Source organism: Artemia franciscana, chromosome 6 (assembly GCF_032884065.1).
Source record: "Artemia franciscana chromosome 6, ASM3288406v1, whole genome shotgun sequence".
Lineage (NCBI taxonomy): Eukaryota > Metazoa > Arthropoda > Branchiopoda > Anostraca > Artemiidae > Artemia > Artemia franciscana.
In genome coordinates this window covers 15,630,132-15,643,138 of record NC_088868.1, presented here as the reverse complement: position 1 = coordinate 15,643,138, position 13,007 = coordinate 15,630,132, and the positions used below count along the sequence as shown (strand labels likewise).

Genomic DNA, 13,007 nt, shown 5'->3' with positions numbered 1-13,007 from the left:
TTCTATGGCCACGTATGGACCGTATGACATTCGTATGGGAATACGAAGAGATGGTGAAAAAAGGGATAAATGAAGGGCATATAGTTCTTTTCTAAGGTAACACTAGAACTTTGCCTTTGATGCCATTTCCCAAAATTTTTAGTACATTGGTCTCTGAAACGGATCAAAAATAAAGTCAATCACATCCTTATAATGAATGAAAACATGACCTTAACTATCTCTTTTGTCAGTGACAAAATTAATTTTGATGGGAAATTTCTCAAAAAGTGTTTAAGAAATTACCATAGCTCCTGCGAGAGTGGTTCGGGTAAAAGTGATGAAAGTGTGGTTTGTTCTTTGCTCGGTTTCTTACAAGGGTTGCAGGTCCAAACATCTACTTCTTAAATTATCGAACACACTTTGAAATACATACCTTGAAAAAGAGACGACTTCTGCGTGAATTTGCTTAGTATCCAATGACCCGCTACTTAAAGCATCTTCTATATACATTTCATACTGTTGGGCTTTCATTAAAAACGCGTCACTAGTGGGATCACTAAGGATGTCAGAAAATACATCCCCATCGACTACCTTAAATGATCCTCTGTAGACTTTTTCGTGTCGTGCAAACGTTGGGAATCCAGTCACTAAATGAGAAAAAATGCATAAAAGCTAATATTTCTAATATAACTATATACTTCATTTATTTTTTATCACTCAAAGTGCAAATGCCTCGGAAAATGTTTGAAATATCACAAAATACCTTCTCTCTGATGTTTTATACATGAAAAAAAGGGGGAGGGATCAAAAATATTTCTGAGTACAACATCAATCAAAAATCAATCAGTATCATACATTTTTATTCAATCATATATTACAACCTTTACTACAAAGCCGTCCTGGGCTGGCTAAGTGGTTGGCGCGCTGTTATGAGAAATTTTGTCCAAGGGCCACGGGATCGATCCCTGTCGTAGCAAATTATATAATTTGGGACGGGTGTCAGTTGCATGACTCTGTAAGATCAGCAGAGTCGACCTAGCTCTAAATGGGCACCTGTAGAAACCTGGGGAAGGTAAGCAGGAAGGGTGCGCGAAAGCACAGGATGGCTGGCCCCCAACCCCCCATTGTACTACCTGGCTAAAGGGCCACGAAACGGAGATCAGCGCCACCGGTTTATTCAAAAATAAAACTTAATTCTCATTGAGTCCAATGAGAAGTCAGTTAACGTAAAATTTTTTTAGTCAGTTAACGTCAGTTAAAATTTTTTTTAGTCAGTTAGTCAGTTTAGAAGTCAGTTAACGCTCCCAATTTTTTTCATTCAAGGTCCCCTGTCTTCGAGCTTCCATATTTCAGTGCAAACACAGAGAGTATTAAGTATGCATACATAGCGTATGTCCGCCCCATTCTGGAATATGCGTGTCCTGTTTGGGTGCCCTCAGCACTGAGAACAGTGTATCTTTGTCAGGAGCTAAATCGGTTCAGAAGCGAGCGGTATCGATCATCTTGGGCCGCCGTGACATCCCCTAAGAAAAGGCTCTGGAAGTACTAGGACTGCCGTCACTTCAAAACCGGTACGAAACTCTGATAATGAGTTTCGGAAAGTACTTGCTTTCTAAATCTCAGCACTGTGACATTCTACCTGATCAACCTCTACCATCAAGAACGAGAAAGCAAGATAAGTTAGTTCCCGTTAAAGCAAGAACAAACCGATATGGTAATTCTTTCGTCCCGGTTTTCGTCAAAATGTATAATAAGAGTTAATATTTATAGTTTTATTTATATTTACAAGTGTAGCTTGATTTTGTATATGTTGTAAAAAAAAACACAAATCAGCGACAGCTGTCAAGTTCTTGCTATTAAACCTGTCTACTACTACTACTACATATTCAAACATTTCGTTTTGCGCTTGCATTAAATAATAAAAAAAAATTTCTTCAACTGAGAGTAACAAGTGACACCAAAACTTAGAACGAACAGAAATTATTCCGTATACGAATGGGGATGCCCTCTCTTCAACACATGGCTCTTTACGCTAAAGTTTGACTCTTTGTCACAGCTCTACTTTTTAAGGTAATAAAAAACATTAGCGTATAGAGCAAGTGTTGGGGGGGCCTTTTTATACAGAATAAGTTCTGTTCGTTTTAAGTTTTAGTGTTGTTCCTTACTTTCTGTTTTAATTTAATTTCTGATCGTTTTTAAATAATGCCGGAAGATTCATGAGACCCAAAATGGTGTACACGATTTTTGAAGGCCATGCGGCAAAACTAATGCATCAAGAAGTAATAAATAAAATTATTTATCAATATGTTTGTAATTAAAACTACCTTTTTGTTCTTGAATTTCCAAATTTCCTATGTGCCTTTGGTTGTTTTTCTTCCCTTTTTTACAGTCAAGGACTGTAATATTATATTACGAGATATATTTATCGTTATATTCTAAATTTTAATGTTGCTCCTAGCTTTCAGTTGAAAAAACTTGTTTTTTTTCCTAATATTTTTCCAAATAATGCCAGGTAATCAAATTTTCCTCCAAGGAAAACTCCCTCCCCCACAGAAAATTTCTCAAAGTAAAGCTCTCATCACATTTTTAATATACGTGATTTTAATATATTTTGCTTTAATATACTTTAAAGTTTTCACAGATGTCTCAAGTACTGTTTGAAATCATCGGACAACGATTTGGAAACCAATGCTGCTCTATGAAGTCCACAATGTGCCCACAAAGCACACGGACTTGGTTCAAGAACTCCAGTAACCACACTGCCATTTTTCCCGCACTTAGCCCGCGCACCGTCAGTTCTTCCACTATAAAGCTTTTTTATACGGGAATCAATTGTAATGAAAATTACCTCAGCAGTTCCACGCCTTATTGACTAGCAGAACAACATATCTTCATGCACGTTGTTCTGCCATATATAACGCACAAAAACAAGCAGTTGAGATAGGCCTTGTACCTTGGTAAACTCAACTAGTTGTAGAATATAATATTTACTACCTCTTTTCTCTAAGACAGCAAAAAGGTAGGACTCAAGATTGGAAATTTTTGTGAGAGGGGTTGGAGCCCAGTCAGCTTTGCAATTAACTGCTCCAGAGAAATTTCTCGTGGACGTTTTCAAATCATGTCGAAAATCCCTCTCCTTACCACCGTCCCCATTGTATTATTTTGAATCAAAATTCAAGTCTTTGCTCTTCGATTTCTCCGAAAAAAAGGGAATAACCGGTTTTGAACTTGTAATCTCTCGATTTACAGGCAAATACCACAAGACTATGAGCTAAATACGTCATTTACGAATAATGTACGCGGACAGTATGAGTCTACCCCCCCCCCTCCCCGGGAAAACTTTCCCCGTGGGAAATTCTCCCCATATTTACCCTTGGATAACTCAGGATGTTCATTAGAAGGGAAATGGAAAGTTCTACTCACCTGTTTAAGTCAAAGGCAATGCTATAGCCACCCCCCTAGCATTTTCCCCAGAAGCATCCGATCATAATTTTGATTCAGCCATTTTGTTCAAAAAAGTCCAAAATTTACATATCATGCCTCAAGGTTCGACAACCCACTTCTAGCCCCCAGGGCAAGGAACATGTGGAGGGGAATTTTTTCGTGGATAAGGAATAAAATTTCCTGATATTATTACAAAAAAAGATCAGAAACTCAATAAGAAAAAAAGTTTTTTTTCAACCGAAAGTAAGAAGCAACATTGAAACTTAAAACGAACAGAAATTATTACGTATATGAGGGGTATTACGCCATCCTCAACACCTCGCTTTTTACGCTAAAGTTTGAATCTTGTTCCAATTCTTTAAGAACGAGTCCTGAAACATAAGAATCGTTTAATTTGAAAAATAAGGAGCTTTTTTAAAAGTATTAAAAAAAACTTTAGCGTGAAGAGCGAGGTATTGAGGAAGAGGCAACGTCCCTCGTCTACATAATAATTTCGTTTTAAGTCCGTTTTAAGTTTTAATTTTGTTCCATACTTTCACTTGGAAAAAAAACTTTATTTTATTTAATAGCAATCGAGACGACTGTAAAGAACTAATGAAAATAAACTGAATATTTGTATACTCACAGGTATGCTCATGAAATGACCACTCACTAGTCGATTGGCATTTCTTTTTTCTTTCTTTTTTTTTATCAAACAGTTCGTGGTAACGAATTGTAAGTAAGGAGTGACGTAGCTCAATAGTAATTAAAACTCTAAAACGGAACTTTTATATCAATGAAATCAAATTAAAAGAATCAACTTATTATACTGATTCTGACAAGATAAGATTCATTAAGGTTAGTGGTACCCATCAAAAGTAGCGAGCCTGAGAAAATTTGCCTGATTTTCAGAAAAGGGGGAAACACTCCCCTAGAAGTAAAAAAATCTTATTGAAAATCACATCGTCAGATTCAGCGCATCAGAAAACCCTAAACCAGTGGTCCTGGAATATCGGAGGGGAGCTCATTCAAAAGGAAATTAAAAGTTCTAGTCTCTTTTCACAGGTATGCTCATAAAATGACTCCCACTAGTCTGTTGGATTTTTTTTATCAAATATTTCGTGGTAACGAACTGTAAGTAAGGAGCGACGCGGCTCAATAGAGCCAAAACTCTAAAAACTGAATTTTGATATCAATAGATAGGTTAAGAGAATAAACTTATTATACTGATTCTGACAAGATAAGATCCATTAAGTTTAGTGGTACCCATCCAAGACTACAAGCCTGAGAAAATTTGCTAGATTTTCAGAAAAAGGGGAAACACCCCCTTAGAAGTAAAAAAATCTTATTGAAAATCACATCGTCAGATTCAGCGTATCAGACAAGTTTCAAGCTCCTATCCGCAAAAATCTGGAATTTTGTATTTTATGGCAGAAAACAGACCACGGATGCGTGTTCATTTGTTGTTGTTTCCTTTTTCAGGGGTAGCCATATAGACCCAATGGTACTAGAATGTCGGGAGGGATTCCATTCAAACGGAAATTTAAAGTTCTAGTCTCTTTCAAAATGACCAAAAAAGATTTGGGGGCAGTAAGCCCCCCTCTAAAGCCTTCCCCAAAATCGTCCGATCATAATTTTGAGATAGCCATTTTGTTCAACATAAGGTCCAATTTTTATGCCTTCGGAGATGAGATAAAAATGGTCCTTAAAATTTGACCATTTCTTACATATAGTATTAGTTATTGGGAAGTGTACAGCCATTAGGGGGAGGGCTTGGGTGAATGGAGAAATTTTTTCGTCGGGAGGAAAATTTTCGGGGTTGATCTTCCGAGGGGAAAATTCACACTGGGGGGATTTTACGGAATTGAAAATAAATATTTTATATGTTCCGGGAGAATTGTCAGGGGGAAATTTACAGTGGGTTTGGAGTCCTGGGAAAAAATTTCCACAAAAGGGGGAACTTCCGAAGTGATCGGAAAAACGATTAGAAATTAAAATCTTTTTCAAATGAAAGTATGCTAAGGAGAATTTTTCAAGATGAATCGTCTGCATGAAATTATAAGGAGGGAGAGGAAATTTTTAGCTAGGATAGAATTACCCAGGGGAATTTTAGGGGGGGGGAGGTGAGTTTATTTTGCATGTTAAGAGCTTTCCATAGAAGAATTTCCCGTGAGGGGGGACTGTTCATAGAGGATGAGCCAGATTTATCGGCATTATTTGAAAAACTATAAAAAATAAAATAAAAAAAAGTTTTTTTAACTGAAAGTAAGGAGCAACATTGAAACTCTAAACGAACAGAAATTATTCCGTATACGAAGGGGCTGCCCATCTCCTTCAATACCTTGCTCTTTCCGCTAAAATTTGCTATAAAAAAAAGCTGTATTTACCAATGCTGACATTTTGAAGAAGTTTGTTAAATGATATAAAATAACTGGTACGATATAGCCAGTCATGGCTGAAAGAGTACGAATAAGTTTTGTATATTTTTTTTCTTTCTTTTTTGCATTCATAAATCAATAGTTTCCATTGCGTTATGATATATTGAAGCGAAAGAGATTCGATCTATTTCTGATCTATTTATGATAGAAACACATCTTATCTGAAAAGCGTGAAATTGTTTTGACATCTCTCTGTAGTTTCACCATATGGGATGATGGAAGTACCATTAATATATTTTTAACTAGTGAAGTCGATGTTATTACATTGTAGTGTATTATATTTTACACGGCTTTACGTTTTCAGGATGTTATTTTCAGAAATATAAGCTTAACCTGTACGACTTTAGTTTTGTGGGGTCAAACTGTAAATTTATTAATCATCAAGCATTTTCACCAGTGCGCAATGGAAATAGCATGGGTTCCCATGGGAGGAGGACACCAACATAGCACACAGGAAACCTTTAATGCATATAAGCAGAAGCTCCTAGTAGTAGGCACGGGTCTAGACGTTTACCCTCCAGAAAATCCCCCATCCCCCTCAAAATACCACCCGCAGAAAATACCCTTTGAAAAATACCCTACGCGGAAAATTCCTCCCCCCCCCCGCGGATGGTTGGTTTCCAGTAACTTTTGACTTATAAAAAAAGGACTACAACTCTCAATTTCTGATCGAATGAGCATCCTCTGAAGTTTCCACAACCATGAGGCGGAAGTGGATATCAGGAAGGGGCAGTCCCCCTCCTATAAGTAATAAATTCTGCTCAGTTTGGGGTTTAATGTTGCTCTTTACTTTCATAATAACAGCGTAGACCAGAAATATTCACAGAAATCAAGCGGGATTAAATATCAATATTACATTTTTAATACGTTGTTTTAAGTTTTTGCCCTTCACCCCAAAAAAATACCCCCCTCCAAAAATTTCTGAATACGGCCCTGGGGATTATAAACCAATTTCTACCTTCACCCTCCGCTAGTCTATTTCTTAGAACCAATTCTGTATTTATCTTAAGGCTCAATGAGAGTTGGGATGTTTTGGCATTAAAACGCACTCTTTGAGGTATCTCCCTCCCGCCCTAACTAGCGATATATTTTTAAGGTCTAAACAAGTTTCACCGTCTTAAGTAAATTATCTGTTGTTTAACAATACCAAACATTTCCATATAAGGGCTTTCAACCTCTAAAATGTGGTTCTATGATTGATTTTTAGCTAGGGAGGGAGAGAGATGCCTCAAAGGGTGGATTTTAATACCAAAACATCGTAACTCTCTTGAGCCTTCAGGTAAACACAGATTTAGTTCTAAGGGAGAGACGAGGGGAGGGTAGAAGTAGAAATTGACATATAATTCCCAGAACCGTATCTAGGACTTTTGTTTGGGGGTAATAATTTTTATTTAGGGGGGGGGGAGTAAATTTTTTTAACACATGAAAAATGTATAATTGATGTTTAATTCCTCTCGATTACTGTAAATATTTCTGGTTTATACTGTTATCATGAAAGTAAAGAGTAACACTAAAACCCAAAATCAGAATTTATTTCGTATAGGAAGGGGACTCACCCTTCCTCATCCCCAGCTCCACCTCATGGTCACAGAAACGTCTAAGAGTACTCAATCGATCAGAAATTGAAACTTCTAGTCCCTTTTTTGTAAGTAATTGATTGGAGACCGACCATTGGCGAAGGGGGTTGTTTTCCGCGGAACCTATTTTCCACGGGGGTGTTTTCCGTGGGGGGTATTTTTGAGGATGGGGCATTTTCTTCGCAGTGCGGGGAAATTTCCACAGGGAATATTTCTTAGGGGGCAAAGGCAGGCTCCCAGTAGGCACACGTGCACACAGTAGATGTGCATTGCCAACGTTTTAAGAGCATATACAACACTTTTATAGCGGAGGAGGGATATTGTTCAGTAAACCGTGCCTTCCCCCGTCCAATTGTGTACACGTATTGTTTACATATCATTTTGGATAATACATAATATTATACGCACTATTACACAATTTTTTTAATAGTTTCGTTTTTCGCATGCTTTTAAAATCGGTTTTCAACGAGTGTGTATTAAACAATAATTGAGATTCGTGTAAATCTAATTATATTTATAACTTTCACCATTATTCAGTTTAGAAGTGGTTTGTTGGCCCATAAATGGATTTCATGTTCCAACATCTATTTGGGCATAATTAATTTTCAAAAGTGTGGGATAATATGTAACATTCAAACCTTAAAAGGAACGTTAGCTGTAAAGAAATTAATAACAATAGTACCGGACGGCTTTACTGCCAAGGAACAAGTCCGTATCCAGGGGGGTTAGGTGATTTAACCCCTCCCCCCAAATGTGTGTCCAACTCGTAAAAACGTAACAAAATGCATACAAAGAAATTGTTGATGTGTTTTTGAAGTTTTTACACCCCCCCCCCCCCCAAAAAAAATCCAGGATACGGCCCTGCCAATGAATAACACATCCCAGATTTTATTCTTCATATTAATTATATAAAAAAAGTTTTTTTAACTGGAAGTAAGGAGCGACATTAAAACTTAAACCGGATAGAAATTATTCTGTATGTGAAAGGGGTTGTTCCCTCATCAACAGCCCGCTCTTTACGCTAAATTTTGACTCTTTCTCACAACTCTACCTTTTAAAACAATAAAAAACTTTAGCGTAAAGAGCGAGGCGTTGAGGAGGGAACAACCCCTTTCATGTACAGAATAATTTCTATCCGTTTTGAGTTTTAATGTCGCTCCTTACTTGCAGTTAAAAGAAAAACTTGTTTTTTTTATATAATTTCTGAACGTTTTCAAACTAATGCATGCTTTGATTTTGGCTCACCGTAAATGAATAATTAAAACGAAATTTGCATATTTTTTTTTTTTTGTCTAAATGGCTCTCTCATATTTTTGTTCGGACGATTTTGATAAAAAGAAGAGGTGGGGGAGGAGGCCTAGTTGCCCTTCAATTTTTGGTAACATATAAAAGCAATTAGAACTTTTTAGCTTTTTTTACGAACGTTTTTGTTAGTAATAAATATACATAAATTACAAACTTACTTAGGTAACGAACTTCTATGTTTGTATATTTTTATTACATATATGAGGGGGTTTGCCCCCTCGTTAGTACCTTGCTCTTTACATTAAAGCTGAACAATGTCCCAATTCTCTAAGAATGTCCCCAGAATCACAAAGGCCATTGAATAAATAGTTGAAATTACTAAAAGTACTTTAGCAGAAAGAGCGAGGTATTTAGGAGGAGATGAACCCCCCATATGCGTAATAATTTCTGTTCGTTTTAAGTTTTTAATGCTGCTCCTTACTTTCAGTTAAAAACTTTTTCATATTTTTTTTCATTTTTTTTAAATAATGCTAGAAAATCCTGTGCCCCCTTCACAGAATTTCTCTTCCCCATTGACAAATTCCTCCAAGTGAAGATCCTTCAAATTAGCTCCCTTCCCTCACCCTCCCCCCTCAACCAAAAAAAAATCCCTGAAAATGTCTGTACGCTTCCCAATAAACATTGCTGTATGTAAACACTGGTCAAAGTTTGTAACTTGCAGCCGCTCCCCCGGGAACTATGAGGGAGTAAGTCGTCCCCAAAGACATCTCATTATGTTTTTTGACTATGTTGAACAAAATGGCTATCTCAAAATTTTGATCCGCTGACTTTGGGGAAAAAATTAGCATGGGAGGGGGCCTAGGTGCCCTCCTATTTTTTGGTCACTTAAAAAGGGCACTTAAAAAGGGCTTTCTTTATGAAGAAATCTTCAGAGCAAAAAGGCTTTAAACATTCCCTGATTTGTGGCAACAAATGCATCTTACAAGGCTTTGCTCATTATTCCTCGATTTGACTATGCACTGAACCTTATTACATATTTTTATTTTATGACACAATTAATATAAAACTTAAAACGAAAAAGATGAAATATAATTTTGTGCGTCATACTACTACTACTGTTACTTCTACTGGCAACTCATGGCTGCAACAAGCTGCCTGAAGCCAACATGGCTGCACATAGCCCCCCTCCAGTCTAATCTATTCAAAATCTCACACTTCGTACTGTCCCAAGATGCTCTAATTTCCTTTAAATTGTTCCTTAGGATCTCTTCAAAGCCAACTCGGGTGATCAGAATTTCATTTGCCCAAGACGTATGGGCAAAAACAATGTTTTTTGGCAATCGGTCATCCATCATCCGTAAAACGTGTCCTAGCCATTTGGCCATCATGCTCTGGTCATCATGCTCTGGCCACCATGCTCTAGCCATCATGCTCTGGCCATCATGCTAAATAGTTTGCTCCCACTAGAAACCAAGCCAATGCCTATACAATTAACACTTCCTCTTATCACTTTTCTTAAATTGGGGTTTAATCAAAATTTCCTAAAATCTCTAATATTCTAATATTCAGTGGTTTATCCCTACTTTCGCAACCACCAAGTTCAAAAACTCATTGACAAAACTATCAACCTCTGAGAACTTACCATTTCCAATCCTTTTATTACTGTCTCTACCTCATTTTGCAAAATAAATCTTCCTTCACTACTGAATGTTCAAAAAAGAATTCATTTCCTTCTATATCATTTACCCAACTTTATCATGGCTAAAACATTCTCAAATGTTCTGCCCATCTCTCTTAAACAGTTTCCTCTAGTAATTATCACCCCAATCTTTTTTTTCCGTAGGCTAATGGAATAGAAAATTTAAATAGGAGAATTTAAAAACGCTTCTTCGAAAAATGTGCACGGCGATCTTGGGTCATTCAAAAGACCTCGATGTTCTGCCAATGCACGGTATCCCTGATGTACAAGTGGTCCATACACTGAAACACAGCAGAAAATATTCAAGGTGGTTCCCAGTTAGAACGGCTATAACTAAGCAATAAAAATAAAACAGGAGTACTTGTGTAAAATAAGACGAAAGGGAAGTAACTAATACGGACTATTAGGTTTATTTGGAAAAAAAAATACAAACATTTAATTTATTTTAGGAGAATTGGGAGGAAGAGGATGCATTGGATCGTACATTAAGACAAGAAAAGCTCGGCCGGCTACGTTTGCAGGGGAAGAGAAGGGAACGTTCTGGCCCGCTTCGTCAATATTTTGGATTTTCTACGATATCTTACATTCCTTTAATGTTTTCATTATTATTTGTCTTAGTTTCTGCTGATTTTTCAATTTTCCCCACCCTCTCAAAAAGATTTCTCTGTAACTTATGTGCTTCACCTGTATATGGTTGAGACTGGTTATATTGAGGTATGAGGGATGTTTATATTAAATCTAGAAGATGAAATTGGTCAGAAGATAAATATATAGACCAAAGAAATTTTTTCTACCTAGCCGAGGACAATTTTAAGCATTAGAAAAAAAAACAATATGTGACTGAATGGTCCCTAAGCAATGCACGAAAAGGCTTCGACAGGAAGCATAAACAGTTAAAGCCAGAATAATTTGATGAAGAACTTTAAATATACTTACAACCAAAATATAAGGCAAATGCCCCTAATATCCCTAGTCCGAAAATAAGCGGAACAAAGCACACGCAAGATCGCTTAGAGCTACCAAATTCACAACACCACCGCGACATAAATCCTCTTTTGTGGTAAGTTGCATATCTACGCATATACTTTCTTCCCATGGGGCCAGACTGAAGGAGGCCATCATACGAGTTGACACTATATGACCTCAGTGGTTTCCCCGCACGTGGCTGAAAAGTTAAATTTCAAGTAAAATTAATTGCTAGGATGTCAGTGGCGTTCAATACACATTTGTCAGTTGTTTTTATGCAGAAATAGGTTCTGGCTGTCAAAAAACTAAAAAATAACCAGTATTAACTTTACCACCATCGAGACGTAGGCCTATAGTCATTTATTTTTTAAATTCAAAATCACTTGGATTAGTATAAATGTTATTACATGCTCCCTCTACAAGTACAATTTTCTTTTTTTTAAGGTAATGAACTGAGTTCTTAAACTGTCAACTATTTCCTTTCTCACTAGACGTGAATTTATTTCGTATGAAATAAAAAAAAAAAAACAAGTTTTTTTTAACTGCATGTAAGGAACGACATTAAAACTTCAAACGAACAGAAATTGTTCCGCATATGAAAGAGGTTCTCCCCTCCTCAACTCCCCGCTCTTTACGCTAAAGTTTGACTTTTTCTCACAACTCTACTTTTTAAAACAATAAAAAACTTTAGCGTAAACAGCGAGGCGTTGCGTATAGGAGAACCCCTTTCATACACGGAATAATTCATGTTTGTTTTAAGTTTTAATGTCGTTCCTTACTTGCACTTAAAAAAAAACTTGTTTTTTTTTTATTTAATTTCTGAACGTTTTTCATTTAATGCAGGTTTTGGTTTTGGCTCAACGCACATGAATAATCGAAATTTGCATTTTTTTTTTTTGCTAAATGGCTTTTTTCAAAGTTTTAATCGAAAGATTTTGTTCAAACAGTTCGTGGTAACGAACTGTAGTAAGGAGCGACCCGGATCAATAGTAACCAAAACTCTAAAAAACTCTACATCAAAAGAATCGCATTTTAATGCTGATTTTAAATATATAAATTTTATCAAGTTTAGTCCTACCCATCAAAGTTACGAGCCTGAGAAAATTTGCCTTATTTTAGAAAATAGGGGGAAACACCCCCTAAAAGTCATACGATCTTAACGAAAATCCCACCATCAGATTCAGTGTATCAGAGAACACTATTGTAGAAGTTTCAAGCTCCTATCTACGAAAATGTGGAATTTTGTATTTTTTGCCAGAAGGCAGATCACGGATGCGTGTTTATTTGTTTTTTTTTCCCAGGGGTGATCGTATCGACCCAGTGGTCCTATAATCTTGCGAGAGGGCTCATTCTAACGGAAATGAAAAGTTCTAGTGCCCTTTTTAAGTGACCAAAAAAATTGGAGGGCACCTAGGCCCCCTCCCGCGCTAATTATTTTCCCAAAGTCAACGGATCAAAATTCTGAGATAGCCATTTTATTCAACATAGTCAAAAAACCTTATAACTATGTCTTTGGGGACAACTTATTCCCCACAGTCCCCGTGGGAGGGGCTACAAGTTACAAACTTTGACCAGTGATTGCATAAAGTAATGGTTATTGGGAAGTGTACAGACGTTTTCAGGGGGATTTTTTGGTTGGGGGAGGGGTTGACAAGAGGGGGATATGTTGGGGGAACTTTC

General features: G+C 36.8%; 1 protein-coding gene across 2 annotated transcripts in view; it reads right to left on the bottom strand.

Annotated features, from left to right (window-relative positions):
• The window catches only part of LOC136028100 (atrial natriuretic peptide-converting enzyme-like), a 121,713-nt gene that overhangs the window by 61,977 nt on the left and 46,729 nt on the right, over window positions 1-13,007 (bottom strand). For both annotated transcript variants that reach the window (XM_065705722.1, XM_065705723.1), the window contains exons 4-5: window positions 11,298-11,526; window positions 413-626 (exon numbers count right to left, since the gene is read on the bottom strand). In XM_065705722.1, the coding sequence (XP_065561794.1) occupies window positions 413-626; window positions 11,298-11,526 (443 nt within the window). The remainder of the gene's footprint in view (window positions 1-412; window positions 627-11,297; window positions 11,527-13,007) is intronic.